This window comes from Solanum dulcamara, chromosome 8 (assembly GCF_947179165.1).
Source record: "Solanum dulcamara chromosome 8, daSolDulc1.2, whole genome shotgun sequence".
Lineage (NCBI taxonomy): Eukaryota > Viridiplantae > Streptophyta > Magnoliopsida > Solanales > Solanaceae > Solanum > Solanum dulcamara.
In genome coordinates, this window is record NC_077244.1 from 4,121,319 (window position 1) to 4,144,420 (window position 23,102).

Sequence of the window (23,102 nt, forward strand, 5' to 3'; positions counted from 1 at the left end):
TTGAGTATGAGAAGTCTTCTAATTATTATTTTTGAGCATGAGTATTTTGAGTATAAACGAGTTGAGCATTTTTACATTAAAATGTCTATTTTGAGTTTGAGTTGAGGAGTTAAAGTTATGTTTTAAATGCATCTAACATTTTCTACATTCATTGAGTTGAGATGGTATTAGATTCAAAAAGAAGAGTTTGATAATTTAGATGAGTTGATGGTGAATGAAGGTCCAATGAGACTAGATTGATTGAGTTTGAAAAGAGTCTAATGAGACTAAATGAATTGATTTGAAACTAAGTCCTAAGAGACTAAATGAGTATTTTGAGTATTTTACACACTTGATAAATATGTGCATATCGAGTCTTGGGAGGAGTATTGAGCACCAAATTAGGTAAGAGTATAGTCCATACTCGAATCCCATAAACTACGCTGCCAATGCAGGAAGGGATTGGACCGTTAAAGTCGGATGTTTCCCCTTCGGAAATGGACCTTTCAGTTCCATATGACGGAACATGTCATTATTAGTACGACCTAGAAATAAGACTTTCCCAGCATAAAACTCAAACAAACAGCAACCTACTGACCAAATATCCATCGGATGATCGTATGGAAAGCCAAGTACTGCAACAAGAAAAAATACATTAACAAACAAAACTACAGATCCATAAAACTACTTAGGATCAAAACATTGGAGCATCAAATAAAAGAAACAAAGTGAAAAGAAAGATAAAAAAATAATAAATGGTAAATCTTGAGAAATTATACTAACTGACCTAGGGGGCGCATAAAAGCGGCACACGAGGTATGGAGTAAATTCGTTTTTGCCATCAAACATAGCATTGTCAAAGTCACAAAACTTCAGCTTGTCTTTCGCTTCATTTACCTTAACAATTAAATATAGAAAAGTCATCATACACATACAAAAGCAAAGTGATGAAAAGCTACTCTTAGCAGATGCAAAGTGGGTGAATCAGCAAGCCAACAAAAGATACAATACTCAAAACATTCCACTTACGAAGATGTTGTCAGGTTTAATGTCACAATGAAGCACGCCACAACTCTTTAGATGATTCAAAGCACTGAAAGTTTGATTCGCATAAAGCCTCACAGCGTCGAGGTTGAGTCCAATGTTACGCCCAAACTTCTTCTGGAGCTCACAGAGATTCATCCAGAGAGACTCAAATACTAGACAAAGATTATTCCGGTACTTGAAGCTAGAGATTAAATGAACACATCGGTGCTTGTCTTTAGGATCGGCAACAACTAGCTTCTTCAATATGACCAACTCTTCCATACCTGCTTTATACCGGATGAGCAGAAACAATAAAATTAGGCCACCAAAACAAGCAAGATTGGCACGAAATGGAGAAATTAATATATTAACTCACATCGTTTCATTATTATGAATGATTTTTATTGCTACTTTTGTCAGGTCACCGGGTATAACCTTCAAATCTTTATACCGAACAATAGTATAAAACACGTCTTTCCCATGAGCAGCAAGAATCTCATAGTGGCCATCAAGAATTTCTCCGAAGTAGTATCCTGCAAAAGTCAATGAGAATTAGAACATCAACTAAGACAAAAGTTACCAGCCATTACAGGAAAAGTTGACAAAAATAGGCAGAAGGATAAAGCTATTTTCTTGAGGTAAGAATGTCAACTTGCAGTATGATATATCAAATAACAGAATGAAGGACTGTCATGAGCAAATATCAAGGAAGAGGGAGAAAAAAAACAAATTTAGAAATGTGATCAACATGCTCTGAAGTAAGAGCTCAAATAAGAACGTACAAGAAAAATATGAGATGAAATACTTACTATAATACCCTTGCGGATCATTCCAGTTATCATGAAGACAATTGCGCTCGGTCGGCATGCCATCTCATTTGCCCTGCAAAATAGATATAACCAGACACATAAAATCAGTTTACTTATTACAGCCTGATTTGTCAAAGAAAAAACTCCCCATAAGCACAATAAATTATTTCCCACAATTCAGTCTAAGCACAAGTACAAAGAACAGAACAATCCTTTTTTTCTCACTTATTGGCTAGGGTTTTACCTTGGATCATACAACACAAGATAGAGGGATTCATAGAATCAATAGAGTTCAAACAATACATGATTCCTAGATATCACACTCTAAACTGAACAGTAGTAGCAAAAACTGCCACCAAGTAATACACTCCCACAATATGGACAAAGGGAATAACCTTCAACTAGAAACATAATAAAATAAAAGCCATTTTGCAGTCATCACTTCAATAAATGGTTCCTTTTTACGTTGCATTTTGGGTTCAGTAGGAAAGAAAGAGACACTCACATTTTGTTTGAATTAATATAACAATAATAATAATTTCCGACAACGTTACCAAGACAGACTCACCATTTTTGAAATGGTAGCAAGTGATTCTCCAAATATATCATCACAAAACAAGTCAGCCGACCTCTCACTCTGTAAAGTGTTAAAATAGTAAGTCAATCATCAGATAAAAGAAGTCAGCATTTAGGAAAAACACTAAAGGAGAAAAAAGCTAAACCAACCTTTTGCTTAACTTGATCATTATACTCCGGTTGATGCTGTTGGAGATATTCAATTTGTTTAGCAAGCTCTTTCACAAGCTCCTCTGTTGGAAACTGCAAAGTAATGACTAATGATCAGAAAAATAAGTTGTATTATCAACATAAAGTATTTTTATTTTTATTTTTGAGAATTATCAGCATGCCAAAGTATTTGAGCCCAGTTGCTTGAAATTCACTGGTCAACTATAATTAGCAGGTTATTTTCAAAAGTATTCAGTTAAATTCCAACCTGATGCTTAACTCCGTCCTCATGCTCCTGTTGATGCTGTTTGGATTTTTCTATTTGTTTAGGAAACTCCTTCACTAGCTCTTCTGTTAGAAACTGCAAGGTAATGACTATGATAAAAAAGTAAGCTGCAATATCAATATTTCGAAGTATTATTTCATCGACTAATTTTAAAACAAACCCATAACACGGGAGAATGATTACAAGCTCACATAAATAAGTGTTGAAAGATAGGGGAAAAAGAGAATTAGCATGTATTCTAACCCGTGGTTGCTGTTGGAGACGTTTAATTTGTTTCTCAAGCTTCTTCACTAGCTCCTCTAGCTCCTCTGTTGAAATCTACAAAGTAATGACTTATGAACGGAAGAAGTAAGCCGCATTATCAGCATCCCAAAATATTTGAACCCAATAGGGAAGTATTTCATCAACTAATTCTAAAACAAACCCCTAACAAAAGGGGAAAGTATTAAGATCTCCCAAAAATTAGTGTGGAAGATAAATAAAACAAAAAGGAAGAATGACATCACTAGAAAAGAAAAACCCATTTGAATCTCAGGGTAAAGTGAACACACCTACCTCTGGAGTAGCCTGTCCCAGTCCACCAGCTCCAGAAGCTTTCTCTTCAGCATTATAAACACTTCGTGAAGGTGATTTCCCAGAAGAAAATATTGGCTCATCAACATAGACATCTGCACCATTGGTTGGACCATCAATGGACTCTGGTACAACACTATCTCCTGCCTTACCCCAACCTTTGTGAGGTAGAGAAGTTGTTTTAGGTAGACCCTCCCTTCTTCAGATAGATCTCTACAACTATCACGCCCCGAGAGGGTATCCTAGACGTGGCCGACACTTGAAGACCATTGTTGGTCCCCAAGCGGACCACTTGATCCAATCACACATCCATTCATATCAATCAATCAGCGAAAAGTTTAAAATAAAGAAATAATTTAGTGGACAACTCAAATCATCAATCTAACTCAAAGAATAAAGGCCATGGTCCAACAAATCAATCTGCAATCTATGTCGTTAAATAGTTTAACAAGGACAATTCAAGAAATTAAAATACTCAATCGACCCATCACTATCTAGTCTATGATGCCTCTATCACTACTATCTAATTGGTGCCAATGACAGGTTCATGGCTACCTCAAATCAGAATTAAAAGACTAAACTCGATGCAATAATAACATAAGTGGTATCCTCCGAATATAGGGGAAGACTCACCAATAAGCTGAGTGTGAGCAGGTCCTCAACGGTGCGCCTATTGATGATCTCTTAAACTTGTCTCTATATCATGAAATGATGCAGGTCCAAATGGACGTCGGTACGTGGAATGTACGAGTATGTAATATGGCATAATGAAACATGTGTCAAGATAAAACAATACTGACTCAAATATCTCAAGTTATAAAGATAAGAGATACTCAATCAAGGTGTCATAAGTTTAAAGTAAGAATACGATTTAGACAGAGACTACTTATAAACAATCCAATCCAATCACATACAATCCAATTCAATCCAATCATATACAATTCAATCCAATCCAATCATATACAATTTGATCCATTCCAATCGTATACAATCCGATCCAATCCAATCGTATACAATCCGATCCAATCCAATCATGTACAATCCAATCCGATCCAATCCAATCATGTACAATCCAATTCAATCTAATAATTTACAATTCAATCACATACCATCCAATCCAATCCAATCATGTACAATTCAATTCAATCTAATCCAATCCTTTACAATCCGATCCAATCCAATCATGTACAATCCGATCTAATCCAATCAAATCATATACAATCAACTCAATAATAAAGTCAAGGACTCAACTCAATAGATATGCAAATTAGAATTTAACAATGTTATACAATCCAACTCAATCATCAACAATCTCAATCAAACCAATCATATCAAGCACAATCCACTCAATTGGGAGTTTCTCTAACTGACAATTATCACCATATGAGCAAGTAATAGTACAACAAGCCGACGTTGTTTCCACGTCTGTTCATACCTTGCCAGGGTAAGAACGAATTAATAATCATGGATTCATAACCAATCAAGTCCTATCATGTCAGGACAGTAATTTAGGAAATATCCGACTTTAACGGTCCAATCCTCTCCTATGTTTGGCGATGTAGTTATTGGTTTGAGTATGGACTATACTCTTACCCAATTCGGTGCTCGATACTCCTCCCAAGACTCAATATGCTCATATCTATCAAGTGAGTAAAATACTCAAAATACTCATTTAGTCTCTTAGGACTTAGTTTTAAATCAACTCATTTAGTCTCATTGGACTCTTTTCAAAACTCAATCAATCTGGTCTCATCGGACCTTCTTTCACAATCAACTCATCCCAATCATCAAACTCTTCTTTTTGAATTTGATACCATCTCAACTCAATGAATGCAGAAAATATTAGATGTGTTTAAAACATAATTTCAACTCCTCAACTCAAACTCAAAATAGACATTTTAATGTAAAAATGCTTAACTCGTTTATACTCAAAATACTCATGCTCAACAACAACAACAACAACAACCCAGTGAAATCCCACATCGTGGGGTCTGGGGAGGATAGAGTGTACGCAGACCTGACTCCTACCAATGTAGGACGGCTGTTTCCGAAAGACCCTTGGCTCAATAAAAGCATAGAAAAAGGTCAGACAAGAATATTAGAGTAAATAAATAGATGACGAATACGGTCCAAACAATAGTAAAAATACTCATGCTCAAAAATAATAATTATGAGACTTCTCATACTCAACTTATGGTTAAACTCTTTTTAAATTAAAGATGAAAATAATCATTCTTTAAACTCAAAATAGTATATAAATAATTTATGCAAAGCGTTCATAAATCATTTTCAAAACTCCTTCTCAAACAATCATTTACACTCAAAATCCTTAAATAACTCCAATCAAATCAAAGTATGCAAATAATATCACATAGTCACATTAGATTCCAATCCACTTTATCTCAAAACATCATTATCAACGTAACCTCTTCATCAATCATTTTACCTTTATTAAAGATTAACATCATTCACGTCATCATCAAACACCTTGCTCTAAATCCTCATTTAACTCAACATTCAATTCCATTAAACTCATATAAAAAGAATACCTCATTTCACTTTGAAAGCAATATTGTTTTTATTATACATAAAAACCAACAATTTCAACCTCAAGACAATTTATGATAACATTTAATCCTATCCAATCATTTCTTCATTCATTCCACCAATATTTTGGGGCTAAATCATGACTCATCAAAATTTCAAATCAACAATTAAGGATACTCAAAATATTTAAGTTTATAACAAAAATATGTATAACAACTCATACCAATCAACTCTTAGACCCAATCATAGTATAAGCATATCATAATATAGGAATCAATTCGGTTTCATGGGGATGAAGACATGAAACAACTAGCAAGTTCTCAACTCACCAACATCAACATGACAAAATCGTGTTGGTAGATGTAAAAACTCATTAGGACATAAATATAACAAGAAACTTTAATTCCTATGAACATTTAACTCAAAGAAGATGTATGGCACATGGATGAACTCAATCTATGTTATGAGGAGCCTTACATACCTGGAAATCGGAGGAAATCAAGGCTTGAAGGAATGACTTGAAATCTAACTCCTCTTCTTCTCTAATTTCTTCTGTCCAAGTCTTCCATGCCTCAATGAGGAGCAAACCCTCTTTGGTGTGATAAAGAACTGATTTTTTTGTCCCAAAATGGGTAGGGTTATATTTGGGATGGGTGGGGAAAAGTCTGGAATGCCCTTTCTCAAGAAAAATCTAAAAAACGGGTCCAAAGACCTGCAGTCCTAATAGTGGCGCGTCGCGCCAAGGACCAAACTATAGACTAGTTTCTGGCGCTATAGTGGCGCCAGACGCCACTGGAGCGCCATGCCTGAATTTTTTGCAGTAACAGTCTATCATAAAATGGTCATAACTTTTAACTCCGAACTCCAAAAAATGCAATCTTGGTGACGTTAGAAAGAAGACTCAAAGATATTTAATTTGATAGGTCATGAGACATTCACTTCATTATATGATAGGAGATATGATCATTCAAAGTTGACCTTTATACGAACTCATCCGGAAACTTAATCGATATAAACTCTTTAGACTTGGCTTGGTGTTAGAGATCCCTCATGACCCTAAACCACCTCTAATACTCTTCAAATACTTAGGAATTTATCCTAACTCATATATAAAATTATAAGTCATTCGGATCGAGTCTACACACATGTGAAGAACGATTCGAGTTTTGGCGGAAAAAAAATCTGAGATGTTACAACAACAAGCAAAAAGAAATATAGGAAAGCAATTTTTGAGTTTTGAGTCTCCCATCATCTTGTTCGAATTGCTGGAAAGTTGATACATGAAAAGGAAGGTAATATTCATGATTTATATATTGATATTGGGCTGTATACATGGAATACATGTGGAAAGTAGTATCGTATATTGTGATATACAGTATTTATACAGTCTGATATACAAGAAAATAATGTTGCATACACTGATATACAGTATATATACAGTCTGATATATGGTAATATACAGCAGATACATGAAATAAATAAGTGGTATACTGTATGTATACAGTTCAATATACAGAAATATTATTGTATACACTATATACAGTATATATACATTCCGATATACAGTGAAATTGTGCTTAAGGCCCAAAATGCAGATGACCCAACAGTTAAGTCCAGGCGTACAGAAACTAAGTGTCGGACAATATTTTCATGTGTTATTTATTGTTTATTTATATTAATTCGGGTTGTAATAATTTATTTACTTACGTTATTTATGCTCGCTTAGATATTAATTTTAATTTGCTTTAACTTAATTAGATTCCCCTAAAGATAAATCAATTCATGTTAATTTACTCTTTAAATAATTGTCTACCTTTACTTCTTCATTTGATAAACTTTTTACTTTTTTTCATACACATATATATTATTTTTAAATGTTTAAGTTTGATCATTTTTCTAAAAAAAATAATAATAATAATTTTAAAGTCTTCGTTTCCTTTTAAATTACTATTTTCAAAAGTTAGTCATATAATTTTTTAAATCGTCGGATAACCGCGCGTTAGCGGCCACTTTGAATGTTTAACACCTTCTCAAAGTGGAAATAAGAACCTCGTACCTTTTTCTCTGAATTTTTAAGACATAAATCTGTTAGAGTCTTTTAAATTAATTTTTCTTAATTTCTTTAAAAAATTAAGTGGCGACTCCTCTTTTCTAAAATTGATTTTTTCTCTATAAAGTTGAAATTAATTGTAAACTGTCTTTTTCCGATGTAACAGCTCCAGTTGATGCTGTTTGAATTTTTCTATTTGTTTAGGAAGCTGCTTCACTAGCTCCTCTGTTAAAAACTGCAAAGTAATGACTATGATCAGAAAAAGTAAGCTGCAGTATCAACATTTCAAAGTATTATTTCATCGACTGATATTTTTAAAAACCCATAACGTGGGAGAATGATTACGAGCTCACATAACTAAGTGTTGAAAGATAGGGGAAAAAAGAGAATAAGCACGTATTCTAACCTGTGCTAATTTTTTTTAAAAAAAACATAACGTGGGAGAATGATTACGATCTCACATAACTAAGTGTTGAAAGATAGGTGAAAAAAAGAGAATGAGCACGTATTCTAACCTGTGCTAATTTTAAAAAAAAACCATAACGTGGGAGAATGATTATGAGCTCACATAACTAAGTATTGAAAGATAGGTGAAAAAGAGAATGAACACGTATTCTAACCTGTGGTTGCTGTTGGAGACGTTCAATTTGTTTCTCAAGCTTCTTCACTAGCTCCTCTATTGAAAACTGCAAAGTAAATGACTTATGATTAAAAGAAGTAAGCCGCATTATCAGCATCCCAAAATATTTGAACCCAATGGAGAAGTATTTCATCAACTAATTCTAAAACAAACTCCTAAGAAAAAGGGAAAGTATTAAGATCTTCCAGAAATTAGTGTGGAAGATAAATAAAATAAAAAGAAGAATGGCATCACCAGAAAAGAAAACCCATTTGAATCTTAGGGTAAAGTGAACACACCTACCTCTGGAGTAGCCTGTCCCAGTCCACCAGCTTTAGAAGCCTTCTCTTCAGCATTATAACCACCTCGCGAAGGTGATTTCCCAGAAGAAAATGTTGGCTCATCAACATGGACATCTACACCATTGGTTGGACCATCAATGGGCTCTGGTACAACACTATCTCCAGCTGCACGCTTCTCAGTAGACTGATCCGCATGAACCTTACCAAATGCCAAGAAATGAAAAGTACAATTAGACCAGAAACTCAACAAGAGAGAGACAGAGAGAGAGAAGAGAGACATGCAGAGGAACAACTGAGAAAATAACTCTGAAGAGGCTCAGGTGAATTTACAATCTTCATAAAATCTTAAGTGGAGGCAGTATCCAACTCAAATCCTAAATTATATAACACGCACGTTTCAGAGTTAGGATCCAAAATTAAATTACATTAAGAAAGTAGGAACTTGGCAGTTAAATTGTTTAGCAAAACTGGGTTATTAATTAGTCAACAACAACAACATACCAGTATAATCCCCAAGTATAATTTGGAGAGGGTAGGATGTACGCCTACCTTACCCCAACCTATGTGAGGTAGAGAAGTTATTTCAGGCAGACCCTCCCCTCTTTAGATAGAGTTCTACAACAGACAAGAAGAAATGCAGCAAAACAGAATTGAATTATATTTTACAAAAATCACAGGTCAAATAACTTACCATTGTCTCTGGATTGAGTAACTTGGTCCTTATGTGAAGACTGATTCTTATACTTTTCAAGAATAACTTGCCTGCGCCTTCTGCTCTTCTCCTTAATTCTAGCAAGTTCTTCTTCTTCTTCTTCTTCTTGTTGAGCAAGTTGGAAAGCAATTTTTTTCTGATACATTTATGATGGATAAAAAGATATTTATTATTAATTTTCGTAGAAGTGACAAAATAAACTCAATTTGAATAATCAAACATTGAAATTTTTACTAATTGGGCAATGATATATTTATTAACTATGATTAACATGTGGAATTCAAAATGATGCATTAAGCTATTCAATCAAAACGAATCAAAATATTGGATCAGGTGAATTAAATTATAGTCCATAAATAAAAATTATTTAATTTTGAAGAAATTAAGCTAATATAAAAAATTATGTTTCCAATCCCAAATAGATTAAATTTGACCATCCATTATAATTCGTGTACAAATGATAAATAAAACAAAATAGTTAAAAAATCTCCATTGTTTTCACATTTTAAAATATATTTTATTGTCACAATTATGTAATGCAGTTTGACTAGGTACGAAATTTAAAAAAATATGAGAAAATTTTGTAAGGTTACTTTTAACATATCAAGAAAATACAATTACTTTTTTTTTTACTCTCAAGATTAATTACTTGTTGTCCAAAACATTTTTCAAGATCTAAGATTATCCAACAAAAACAACATACCTACATAATTCCATAAAGTAGGTTGTGGAGAGTAGGGTGTGCAAAAATCGATAAAAAATATCTTATTGATTTGTTATTGGTTTAACATATTTCAAAATTGAAAATCGATAAACTGAATCGATAATATATAAAATTGAACCGAATTGATTGATGCTCACTCTTAGTAGAAAGGATAAAGTGTATACAAACGTGACCTCTACATTAAAGATAGAGTCAAGATCTAACACTATATATCAATTAATATGATACATATACTCATATTAATCATTATTTCTTAAAAAATATGTAATAACTAAAATTGAACAAGGAAGCATGACATTCTTTTGGGATCTCAACTAAAAAAAAGGATATAAATTACATTAGAAAAAATAATAATTTATAAGAATTATTAACTTTTTTTACTTGTAAAATATTCTAAAAATTTCCAAAAAGCAAAAAGTCTATACATTAGGGCACGCACGCTGAGCAGAGCAACACTGAGACATCCATTAGCCATTGAAGATGAAGAGAATTTCTCTGCGAAATGGCAATGCTATTCCCTTTATCTCTTTCTTCCCTAATTCACATTCTGCTTCCGCAATTTCAGGAAAGGGTAAAGTTGGGTTAAACAGTAGCAATTTTGACAAAGTAAAGAGTTTAGATGATGCTGTGAATCTCTTCAATCAAATGGTTAGAATGAAACCTCTTCCTTCACTTGTCCATTTCTCTAAATTGTTTAACAATATGATAAGTATGAAGCATTACATTGCTGTCCTTTCTCTTTTTCGAGAAATGCAGAAATTGGGTATCCCAATTAATGTTTTCATCTTGACTGGTGTGATTAATAGTTATTGTCTGATGCATCGTTTTGATTATGCATTTTCGGTGTTACCCATTTACTTGAAGAATGGCATTCCATTTGGTATTGTCACCTTTACCACCCTATTAAGAGGAATCTTTGCTGAAAATAAGGTCAAAGATGCAGTTGAATTGTTCAAAAAATTGGTGAGAGACAAGGTTTGTGAGCCTGACGTAGTCATGTATGCAACTGTCATGAATGGGCTCAGCAAAAGGGGTCATACTCAAAAAACTGTAAGTTTGCTCCGTTTAATGGAACAAGGGAACACTAAGCCCGACATATATATCTACAACATTGTTATAGATTCCCTTTGCAAAGATGGAAACTGTGATGTTGCTATCACTCTTTTGAACGAGATGAAGCAGAGAGGCATTCCTTCAAACATAGTCACATATAATTCAACAGTTGATGGTTTGTGTAGGATTGGTCAGTGGGAAAAGGTTAAGATTTTGTTATCTGAGATGGTGAACCACAATATTTATCCAAATGTGTGCACCTTCAATATACTAACACATGGACTATGCAAAGAAGGGAACGTTGAAGATGCCGTGGAAGTAATGAAATACATGGTCGAAAAGGGTGTAGAGCCTAATATTATCACCTACAGTGCGATAATGGATGGATATTGTTTGCGTGGTCAACTAGATAGAGCGAGGAGAATTTTTGATAGCTTGATAGAAAAGGGCATTGAGCCTAACATTTTTAGCTATAGCATACTAATAAACGGATACTGTAAGAAAAAGAAAGTGGATGAGGCCATGCAATTGTTTTGTGAAATTTCTCAAAAGGGATCAAAACCTGATATTGTTACCTACAGTACTATCTTGCAAGGTCTGTTTGAAGTTGGAAGAACTGGTGATGCAAAACAAATTTACGCTGAGATGCTATCTGCGGGGACCAAGCCTGATATATACACTCATGCCATTTTGCTCAATGGTTATTTTAAGTGCGGACTTGTCGAAGAAGCTATGTCACTCTTTAATAAGTTAGAAAGAAGTGGAGAATATACTAAAATTGCATTTTATAATGTTGTCATTAACGGATTGTGCAAAAATGGTAAACTTAATGAAGCGCATGTTCTTTTCGAGAAGCTTTCTTTCCTTGGATTGCTTCCTGATGTGAGAACATACAATGTTATGATAAATGGATTTTGTCTTGAAGGGTTGTTTGATGAAGCTAAAGATATTCTAGGAAAAATGGAAGACAACGGTTGTTCTCCAAACAATGTCACTTATAATGTCATTGTGCAAGGATTTCTCAGGTGCAACAAAATTAGTGAAATGGCATCTTTTATGAAGGAAATGGCTGGAAGGGACTTCTCATTTGATGCAACGTCAGCTGAGTTTTTGGTAAACATTGTAAGGGAGAATCCTTCTGTCCTTGACATGATACCAGAGCTTCACTCGAAAAATAAGAAGTGAATATTTCTTTTGTTTGGTTCATTCGGCTGCACTATCACTGTGATACAGCTTCCTTTTTATCCCTTCAAAAGAAATGACACCCAATGCATTTGCCAAATGTGATGGCAATTAGAACATCGCTTGAGCTTTCCAGACATCAGTTTTGATTTGAGAAAAAATGGTGACCATACTGATTTTGTTAAAAAAGAAATAATGGTAAGTTCCCTTTTTGTACACATTATAAGTCTAGTAATATCATTTTCTGTGCTATTTGGTATCTTCAGAAACATCAAAATATTCATGTTTCTGAGTAAACCCTCCCAAAGAAAAACAATATCTGTTATATTTTCTTTTGCCGATTTCACCAGCATTGCTTGTAATTTTCTTTCATCTTTCTAGGTTTACCTTTTTAATGATTTTCACATTATTTAGTGTATGTTAATTTATCTGCAGGTTGATGCAGGGCAAGTTGCTAGTTTTGCACTGAGTTACAGCAAGCTTTGTTTATGTTATTATTTTTTCCGAGAATCTAACTTGATTTCTTGCAGGCTAGTGTTGGTCTTGACACTTTTACTATGTGCATTTCCAGTAGTTTTGCAGTTTCCTGTTGGCTTGGAAATCTTTTTTCCTAGTTTCTAACTTGGTGGTTTGATCTTGTGTAACTGTATATTTGCTACAACTGTGCACAATCTAGTGAAAAATGAAAGCTCCAAATTTAAGGCAGATAATTGGGGGTCTTTTGTAGAGAATCATATATTTTTTTGAAACTTGTAGTGAATCATATCGCTGCGTGTGTTTCTATGGAATGACTAAAGTGCTGGTATAAATGGGATCAAGAAGATGCAGGTTAGATAATTGGGGGTCTTTTGTAGAGAATCATATCTTTTTTAATGGTTTTCACATTTTTAACGTTTGTTAATTTATCTGCAGGTTGATGCAGGGCAAGTTACTAGTACGGGAATGGTTGCACCAAGTTATGTTCAGAAAGTTGCACCTTTTACGGGAATGGTTGCACTGAATTAGTATCTTAAGGACTTCAGTTGTGACTTGCTTTTCTTAAACTCTTTTCTGCGATGCAGCTGTCTCTAGCATCAGACTTTATGTACAACCAACCATATGTCTAGAGATGTTACATCAAGCTTTGGTTATGATTACATCCTTCGACAGGTAACCTTTTGTTGTAAATTTTTCTGAAAATCTAAATAATTAGTTTTTACTAATACTATTTTATACTTTTTATGTATGTACTTCGGTATTCTCTTTATAAATACTGAATACTAAAATTTTGTTTCTATAGCAACAGTTATTCATGCATTACAGTGTAGTCTCAGAGGGAAGATTGATTCCAATAGATGTGTTGCTGCTTTATTGGAAGAGCGCTTGAATATGGGTCTTAATTTCAATTTATCAGCCGAGGTAGGTTGCATCTGGACTTTTTTATCTTGTCGTAGCTCCTTCACAGAATACATGTTCCTAACGCCTTTATTTTAGAATTGGGGCTGTCTCTCCTTCTCTCAATGATGCTGAAATTTGAAAAGCTTCTTGATTTCCTCCCACCTTTTTGCTTTTGCTTCAAACTTTCACCTGTTTTTTTTTTGTCTCTTCCTGATAACCGAGAAATCTCCGAGGGGCGCATGGATACAAACTTGGTAGATAAGGGGCACACCCCTCTGTCTATTCTTTTACTTGTTGCTTTTACTGCTTGGAATACAATCTCACACAGTTTGGCTGTATAACTTTCATCAGTGTCCTAAATGTGCTCCTTATTGCTTGTTCAGGTCGATCACAAAAGGAAAGACTACAACTTTGGCTTTGGACTCACAGTTGGAGAATAGAGGAGGATGTTTGAACAGGGATTAAGTTTTAATATATGAGCACAAGTAAATTGAAAGCATCTTAGCAAGTGCTTCGTTTTCTCAGCAATAAAAGAATTGAAACATCAGTTTTGTATTTTTATCGAGCAGACATTGTCAACTGGTGCAGCTTGTCACTAGTAGTTGATTTTGCAATTTGAGTCATTCTTTGGATATGCATAGTAAAGTTGCGTATAATAGACCTTTGTAGTCCGGTCCTTTCCTGAATCCGCGCATATCGGGAGCTTATTGCATAGGGCTGCCTTTTTTTTAGAACTTCTTTAGATAGTTTAGAATTCGTAGAGTTGACTTTATTCGGAAGAGAGATCTACCTTTCTGATTTTAGGGGTCATTTGGTAGAGTGTGTTAGAAAAAAAATGCATGCACTAATTAGGTGTATTAGTAGTATCTTCTTTGGTACATTGGTTATAAACTCTATTGTGTATTAAGGCTTGCATTACTAATATCATGGATTTCTAGGTATTGGTACTGCAAGGGGATTTAATGCTTGCATTATTATGGTTAAAGACCCAATTACCCCTCAAAATCTCTTTTACATCTTTTCCATCATAATTGTTGAGGATATTTTTGTAAATAAATATTTTTATGCAATGAATGTTATTTTTTAATACACTAAACCAAATAATGCATAAGAAATATTCTATGTATAATTAATGCAAGCATACCTAATACAAACATTACTAATATATTCTATTAACCATTATTTTAGTACACTCTACTAAAACGAACCCTTATTGTTTTGTGAGGGTTCCAACTTCTATTTTCTCTATATAAGTGATACAACTTTTTGGATTTTGCATTGCATTATGTATAATTTTTTCAATTTTTTTGCGTATATGACGTCATGTGGTGGATCCAGAATTTAAGTAACAGGAGGACTAATATCATTAGTATGTCAATTACTAATAATAAAGTTTGACGGGCAAATCTTAAAATAACATAATGATTTTGATAGCAAAGTACAAAGTTTAATATTATAGAGTGATAGTTTATTGGAAATAACATTTTTATTCTAAAATTTACATTCAAAATTCATTGTATATACATAAAAATAAATTTAATCATATAAAAAGAAAGAGCGTAGTTTTTGATCGAAGAAAATTAAAATAATCTCTTCAACCCTACTCACTATATATTGTCATCAAAAAGACTTTTACGCCATTGAAGAAGATGAGGAGAAGAAGGGAGCACGAAATGATTGAGTCAATACACCGCCTGATAATCGCCCGCTACAACTTGTTTGGATGGTGGTTTTCCGTTGTATGGTATGGTTTGGTTTCATGGTTTTGTTGCCATGAAAACATTCACTTTTTGAAACCACTAATTCAGTGGTATCTCATTGTTTACTTTTTTTTTTCCAATTATACCCTTATTTAATTTTAAATAGTTCTAATTTACCTTTATTCATTATTAAACGTTACCCTAATATATCTATCGCTTTCACGTTGTATTACTCATTCTCCCCCGCAACAATTTTTGAAGCTTCTAGAGATTTCAAATTGAAATTATCTCTTCATTTGTGGTCGTTATCTCCAGTGGAATCACATAACAAAATGAAAAAAACAAAAGAGACCCACTTCACAGCGAATCAAAAGAACATAAAGCAAACACATTGAGCGGCACCCATTAGCTTAAAATTGAAAACAAAGAGTAAAAAAAAAATCACACAGAAGGTCGATGAATGGTTGAAGCCATGAAAATTCGATGAGATCTGATTGAAGAAGAAGGAAATGGTAACATTTTGTGAGATTGTAACGACACCGCATTGACAATCAGTAATAATTAAGGACATTTTTATAAATTTATTAGTTATGATACAGTACCATACAGTCAAACCAAATAATAAAGTTATCGTTAAATAATAGCAAATCATACAGTCTATCTAAATATAGTATTGTACTGTAATGTACAATATCATATCATACCTTACAGTACCATACATTATGAAATCATGAAAAACCACCGTCCAAATAGAGTGTTAATTACTAATTTGATATCGAACCAATCGATAGCTTATTAGTATACTTATAAATCCATATTACACAATTCGTTATCTCTCCAATAAGCAACTCTAATTTATACAATGCTCCAGTGAGGAGGTGCGAGAGGTTGAGTGTCCGTTTTCATTTGCCTTGTTGATGGATGGATTGGCACGACAAATTCAAGGTGAGGTGCCATGGTGACATTGTCCTGATCGATGAGACTCGTAGCGGAGTTAACGCTAAGTTGGAGGATTGGAGACATACCTTGGAGTCTAAAGGGTTTAAACTGAGTAGGACCAAGACAGAGTACTTAGAGTGCAAGTTCAGTGAGATACCTCAGGAGGTTGGTGCGGAAGTTTGGCTTGGTGACCAGGCCATCCAAAAGAAAAGTAGTGTCATGTACCTTGGGTCTATAATGCAAGGCAGCGGGGAGATTGATGATGATGTCACACATCGTATTGGAGCAGGGTGGATGAAATGGAGGCTCGCTTCCTATGTGCTATGTAACAAGAAGGTGCCACCACAACTTAAGGGCAAGTTCTATAAAGTGGTGGTTAGATCAGCTATGTTATATGGGGCCGAGTGTTGGCCAGTTAAGGTCTCTCATGTTCAAAAGATGAAAGTTGCCGAGATGAGAATGTTGAGATGGATGTGTGGGCATTCCAGGAGCGACAAGATTAGAAATGAGGCTATTTGGGACAAGGTAGGAGTGACCTTGGTGGAAGACAAGATGCGGGAAGTGCGATTGAGATGGTTTGGGCATGTGAAGAGGAGAGACACAGATGCCCTAGTGCGGAGGTGTGAGAGGTTGGCCATGGATGGTTTCAGAAGAGGTAGGGGTAGACCAAAGAAGTATTGGGGAGAGGTGATTAGCGCAGTTACAGCTAACCGAGGACATGACCTTAGATTGGAGGGTGTGTAGGGCCCATATTAGGGTAGAAGGCTAATACAAAGTCTCGTTACCCTACCTTATTAGTAGGCGCATTAGCGCACTATGAATTTTTGTGCTATGATTTCTATTATTAGTTATTACTCTTTGTTCTTTCAGTATTCTATTTTATCTGTGTCACTCACGTTATTTGTTTTTATCATATTGTTTTGTACTACTTCTTTTTATGTTTTTATTGAGCCAAGGGTCTCTCGGAAACAGCCGTCCTACCTTGGTAGGAGTCAGGTCTGCATACACTTTACCCTCCCAGACCCCACGTTATGGGATTTCACTGGGTTGTTGTTGTTGTTGTTGTTCTTCTTCATGCCGCCCTACTAAAGTTAGTGTAAATAGTAGCAATTTTGAGTGTTTAGATGGTGCTGTTACTCTCTTCAATCAAATGGTTAGAATGAAACCTCTTCCTTCACTTGTCAATTTCTCTAAATTGTTTAACACTATGATAAGTATGAAGTATTACATTGCTGTCCTTTCTCTGTTTCGAGAAATGCAGAAATTGGGTATCCCAATTAATGTTTTCATATTGGATATCGTGATTAATAGTTATTATCTGATGCATCGTTCTGATTGTGTATTTTCGGTGTTACCCATTTACTTAAAGGGTGGCATTCTGTTTATTGTCGTCACCTTTACCACTCTAATAAGGGGAATGTTTGATGAAAATAAGGTCAAAGATGCAGTTGAATTGTTCAAGAAATTGGTGAGAGAGAAGATTTGTGAGCCTAACGAAGTAATGTATGCAACCTTCATGAATGGGCTCAACAAAAGGGGTCATATTCAAAAGACTTTAAGTTTGCTCCGGTGAGTGGCACTAAGCCCAACATTGTCATAGATGGCCTATGCAAAGATGGAAACCCAGATGCTGCTATCAACCTTTTGTATGAGATGAAACATAAAGGCATTCGTCAAGACATATTAACGTATAATTCATTAATTGATGGTTTGTGTAAGCTCGGTTAGTGGGAAAGGGTTAAGATTTTGTTCTCTGAGATGGTGAATCTTAATATGTATCCAGATGTGTGCACCTTCAACATACTAACAGATGGACTATGCAAAGAAGGGAACGTTGAAGATGCCGAGGAAGTAATGAAAAACATGGTCGAAAAGGGTGTAGAGCCTGATATAATCACCTACAATGCGATAATGCATGGGTATTGTTTGCGAGGTCAACTAGATAGAGCGAGGATAATTTTTGATAGCTTGGTAGATAAGGGCATTGAGACTAACAGTTTTAGCTATAACATACTAATAAATGGATACTGTAAGAAAAGGAAACTCGCCGAGGCCATGCAATTGTTTTGTGAAATTTCTCAAAAGGGATCAAAACCTGATATTGTTACCTACAATACTATCTTGCATGGTATGTTTGAAAATGGAAGAAATGGTGATGCGAAACAATTGTTCATTGTGATGGAATCTACAGGGCCCCTACCTAACTTATGCATTTATTCCACTTTGCTCAATGGTTATTTTAAGTACGGATTCATTGAAGAAGCTATGTCACTCATTATAAGTTAGAAAGAAAGAGAGAATATACTGATATTGCATTTTATAGTGTTGTCATTAATGAATTGTGCAAAAATGGTAAACTCGATGCAGGTCATGCTATTTTTGAGAAGCTTTCTTTTGGTTGATTGCTTCCTGATGTGAGAACATACAATGTAATGATAAATGGATTTTGTCTCGAAGGGTTGTTTGATAAAGCTAAAGATATTCCAGGAAAAATGGAAGACAACGGTTGTTCTCCAAACAATGTCACTTATAATGTCATTGTGCAAGGATTTCTCAGGTGCAACAAAATTAGTGAAATGGCATCTTTTATGAAGGAAATGGCTGGAAGGGACTTCTCATTTGATGTATCTACAACGATGCTATTGGTAGACGCTATAAAGGAGAATCCTTCCGCCCTTGATATGATACCAGGGCTTCACTTGCTAAAAAAGAAGTGAATATTTGTTTGGCCTGGTTTATTCGGCTGCATGCACTATGGCTGTGATACAATTTCCTTTTTATCCTTGCCAATGAATTGACATCCTGTGCAATTGCAGAAGTTGGTGGCAATAAGAACGTTGCTTGAGTTTTCTAGGCAGACCTACTGAGGAGGTACATCGAATTTTGATATTTTAAGTTCTATATCCTCTTTTGTTTTTCTCAGAAATAAAATGTTATTGCATTTTTATAGTGTTGTCATTAATGGATTGTGCAAAAATGGTAAACTCAACGAAGCGCATGCTGTTTTCGAGAAGCTTTCTTTCACTGGAATGCTCCCGATTGTGAGAACATACACCGTAATGATAAATGGATTTTGTCTTGAAGGGTTGTTTGATGAAGCTAAATATATTCTAAGAAAAATGGAAGTACGAGGTTGTTCTCCAAACAATGTCACTTATAGTATTATTGTGCAAGAATTTCTCAGGTGCAACAAAATTAGTGAAATGGCATCTTTTATGAAGGAAATGGCTGGAAGGGGCTTCTCATTTGATGCAACTACAACTGAGTTACTGATAAATGTTATTAGGGTGAATCCTTCTGTCCTTGACATGATACCAGAGCTTCACTCGATAAATAAGAAGTGAATTTCTTTCAGAGCTTATTCTTCATGATCATAGGTTCAGACTCAAACTCACTTACAAGGGCAACTATGAGAATACACATGGTTTTGAATCTCTACTTTATACTGTCTAGTATTTTCAAGATGATTTACTAGATGCCAACACAAATAGTTGGTCTTAGTTAGACATGTAATCTTCTGTCAAATGATCTTTGTACTTTATACTGTCTAGTATTTACAATGCCGTCATCAATGGATTGTGCAAAAATGGTAAACTCTGCAAAGCTTGTGCAATTCTTGAGAAGCTTTCTTTAATTGGATTGCTTCCGAATGTGACAACATACAATAAGATGATAAATGGATTTTTTCTTGAAGGTTTGTTAGATGAAGCTAATGATATGCTAAGAAAAATGGAAGAGAACGGTTATTTGCCAAACGTCTTCACTTAGAATGTCCTTGTGCGGGATTTCTCAGCTGTAGCAAAATTACTGAAATGACAACTTTTATGAAGGAAATGATTGGCAGGGATTTCTCATTTGATGCAACTACAACTGGGTTATTGGTAGACGTTCTAAGAGAGAGTCCATCCGTCCTTGACATGATACTAGAGCTTCACTCAAAAATTATGAAGTGAATATTTCTTTCGCCTGATTTATTTGGCTACACTATCACTATGATACAATTTCCTTTTAGCACTGCAAAAGAAATGTTTCTAATGCAGTTGTGGAAGCATAAGAAATGGCAATTAGGACGTCCTTATGTGTAAACATTCCAAGTCTAGGGGATACTGTTGACCCTCACCCTCTCTTTACTTTAGTATGATAGTAGCTTTTAATGTTAGGGGGCTGAAGTAGCGATGGCAAATGGGCAAGTTGGGTCAAATTCGATTGGGTCAAAATGGTTAAAATAATTGTTGGGTCAAGACCCATCCCGCCCAAAGTTTGCTTGGGTCAAACAATGAGTAATAACCCAACTCGCCCAACATAACCCAACCTGTCCCCTCTATTCACCCTCTGTTTGCTTTGTCATTCATTTAACAATTCAATTTTCTGGAATTAAACAGAGTGTGGAGGAATAATTAATGACACCACAGCATGAATTAGTGGAGCCATAATAACATTCTTATAATTTCTTAATTAATAGCTTTTATATCCACACAATTATTACGACATGTTTACGACACAAGTTGTTGGTACACACAACAGAGGATAGCAGAGCTCTCAGCTAATAGGATTGCACTAGGTTGTTTCGTCCATACTTTATTATACACTCTTTGACAAGAAATAACCTAGTTTTTGCATAACGATTTTGAGAGCAAAAGCCATTCTCTCTCAAGCAAGAACAAGCTCACAAGAACAGCAAGGGACACGATAGAGTTATCCGGTGAAAAGTCTTTAGTTGCTTCTTAGTGAGTTGTGTTGCTACTTTCTTGGAAGAGCGCTTGATCATGGGTCTTAATTTCATTCTTTCAGCCGAGGTAAGTGGCATATGGATCTTTTTATCTTGTTGTAGTTCCTTTACACACGCATGTTCTAAGTTTCAACTATTCTTGTTTTTTTCCCCTTCGGATAACCGAGAAATCTCTTAGGGCAGCTAGTGCATGAAATGTAACTCGTTGATTTATGGGTACACCCCTCTTAACTATTTTCTCCCTTCATGCTTATACTTGTTGGAATCCGATCTCACACAGTTAGTCCTAACTGCGTTCCTTATCGCTTGTTTAGGTCGATCACAAAAAGAAAGACTACTAGTTTGGTTTTGGTCTTTTGGACTTGCAGTTGGAGAATAGAAGAGGCAGCTTAAACAGTGGGATTAGGGCTAAACATATGAGCACAAAATAAAAGCATCTTCACAAGTGATGTTTTTCTCAGCGATAAAAGGATCGAAACATTAGTTTTGTATTTTTATCGAGCAGACATTTTTTCTGGAGCATACATATCATCAACTGGTGCAACTAGTCACTAATAGTTGATTTTGCAATTTGGGACAATTCTTTAGACAATTTAGAATTGTAGAGTTGACTTTATTCAAATAGAGATATTTATCATTATGATTTTACTGCATCTGGCTACTATTGCTGAATAATTCTATTATTAAATTTAATGTAGTGTTTAGAGATTTTGTAGGTATTTGAATACCTACTATGTGAAAACCAGGGGAAGTTTGATTTAACATCTGGTAATTTTCTTTGTCTAGTATTTGTGATGTTGGGAGATAGCTGTCATCTAGTGAAATTGTCGAGGTGGTTTAGATACCACATTTATAAAAATAAAATGTCAATCATCTATTTTTCTGTTTCAAATCAGTTTAAATCGACTATATGAATTTCTTATAGTCAATTTCTGAATTTCTTCATATAATGTAGTCAGTGTAATACTATAGCATATGGAATTTTGATGGAGGTAGAATTAGGTAGATACTTAGGCTTGTATCAAATTTTCAGGATGTCTCACCTGAAAACAGTGTGTGATTTCTTCTCATCTGTTTTAGTTTTAAAGGACAAAGGTATCTCGTATATGTTGTGGGGAGGAAACAAGTATCGCGTTGAAATTAATCGGGACGTGTGAAAGTTGGTTCAAATATCATGGGTTATCAAAAAAGAATATTGTGAAAAATAAAAAGTGAAGTAATTGCATTAAATATTTTTATTAATATGATTCAGTTGCATACATTATTGATATAGCACATACCCGTGTTCTTTAATTTGGTTTAAGCTAACATATATGTCCTTCAACATGCACAAGTAGACACTTAAACTTATATTAAATTGAATATGTGTACATACGTCTTACGCGGCATATAAAAATTAGTTCGAGAACACCATATAGGCTTTATGGTTCTATTGAGCCAAATGTCTCTCGGAAACAGCCGTCCTACTTTGATAGAAGTAAGGTCTGCGTACATTTTACCCTCCCCAGACCTCACGTTGTGGGATTTCACTGGGTTGTTGTTGTTGTTGTTCTTAATTAGAAATAACAACAAATTACTTATTGTAATGGCTTTCTTGCTTTTCGAATTTGTTTGTTTTTTCATTCTTCTACCTCATATTTGTTAAATTCATTTACTTACACGACCATTTTAAGGGATTATGGTGTTTGATTTTTAAAGGTAAAGAAAATTCTACTACTATATTTTGTAGATTTTTCGATATTATAAACATGAAAAGAGTTTAAATTTTA

At 34.6% G+C, this 23,102-nt stretch overlaps 2 protein-coding genes and 1 pseudogene across 8 annotated transcripts; 2 read left to right on the forward strand and 1 right to left on the reverse strand.

Annotated features, from left to right (window-relative positions):
- Nucleotides 1–417: 417 nt before the first annotated feature.
- On the reverse strand, nucleotides 418–9,774 carry LOC129898966 (serine/threonine-protein kinase prp4-like; annotated as a pseudogene).
- Nucleotides 9,775–10,772: 998 nt separating this feature from the next.
- On the forward strand, nucleotides 10,773–14,610 carry LOC129900798 (putative pentatricopeptide repeat-containing protein At1g12700, mitochondrial). Of its 7 annotated transcripts, XM_055975854.1 has the most exons (6): nucleotides 10,773–11,001; nucleotides 11,218–12,786; nucleotides 13,024–13,416; nucleotides 13,501–13,737; nucleotides 13,868–13,986; nucleotides 14,349–14,610. In XM_055975854.1, the coding sequence occupies exons 1-2, from the start codon at nucleotides 10,834–10,836 to the stop codon at nucleotides 12,589–12,591; spliced, it is 1,542 nt and encodes a 513-aa protein (XP_055831829.1). In that variant the 5' UTR covers nucleotides 10,773–10,833; the 3' UTR covers nucleotides 12,592–12,786; nucleotides 13,024–13,416; nucleotides 13,501–13,737; nucleotides 13,868–13,986; nucleotides 14,349–14,610. The 7 variants fall into 7 exon arrangements, 5 of the variants coding, with proteins under 5 accessions (XP_055831829.1, XP_055831824.1, XP_055831827.1 ...); XM_055975849.1 differs by having other exon boundaries at nucleotides 10,773–12,786; XM_055975852.1 differs by having other exon boundaries at nucleotides 10,773–12,786; nucleotides 13,874–13,986.
- A 3,210-nt stretch (nucleotides 14,611–17,820) lies between these two features.
- On the forward strand, nucleotides 17,821–19,948 carry LOC129898967 (pentatricopeptide repeat-containing protein At1g62670, mitochondrial-like). The gene is made up of 5 exons (XM_055973694.1): nucleotides 17,821–18,088; nucleotides 18,205–18,327; nucleotides 18,388–18,732; nucleotides 19,062–19,317; nucleotides 19,555–19,948. Exons 1-5 carry the CDS (start codon nucleotides 17,821–17,823, stop codon nucleotides 19,946–19,948), a joined length of 1,386 nt encoding a protein of 461 aa, XP_055829669.1.
- Nucleotides 19,949–23,102: the final 3,154 nt, after the last annotated feature.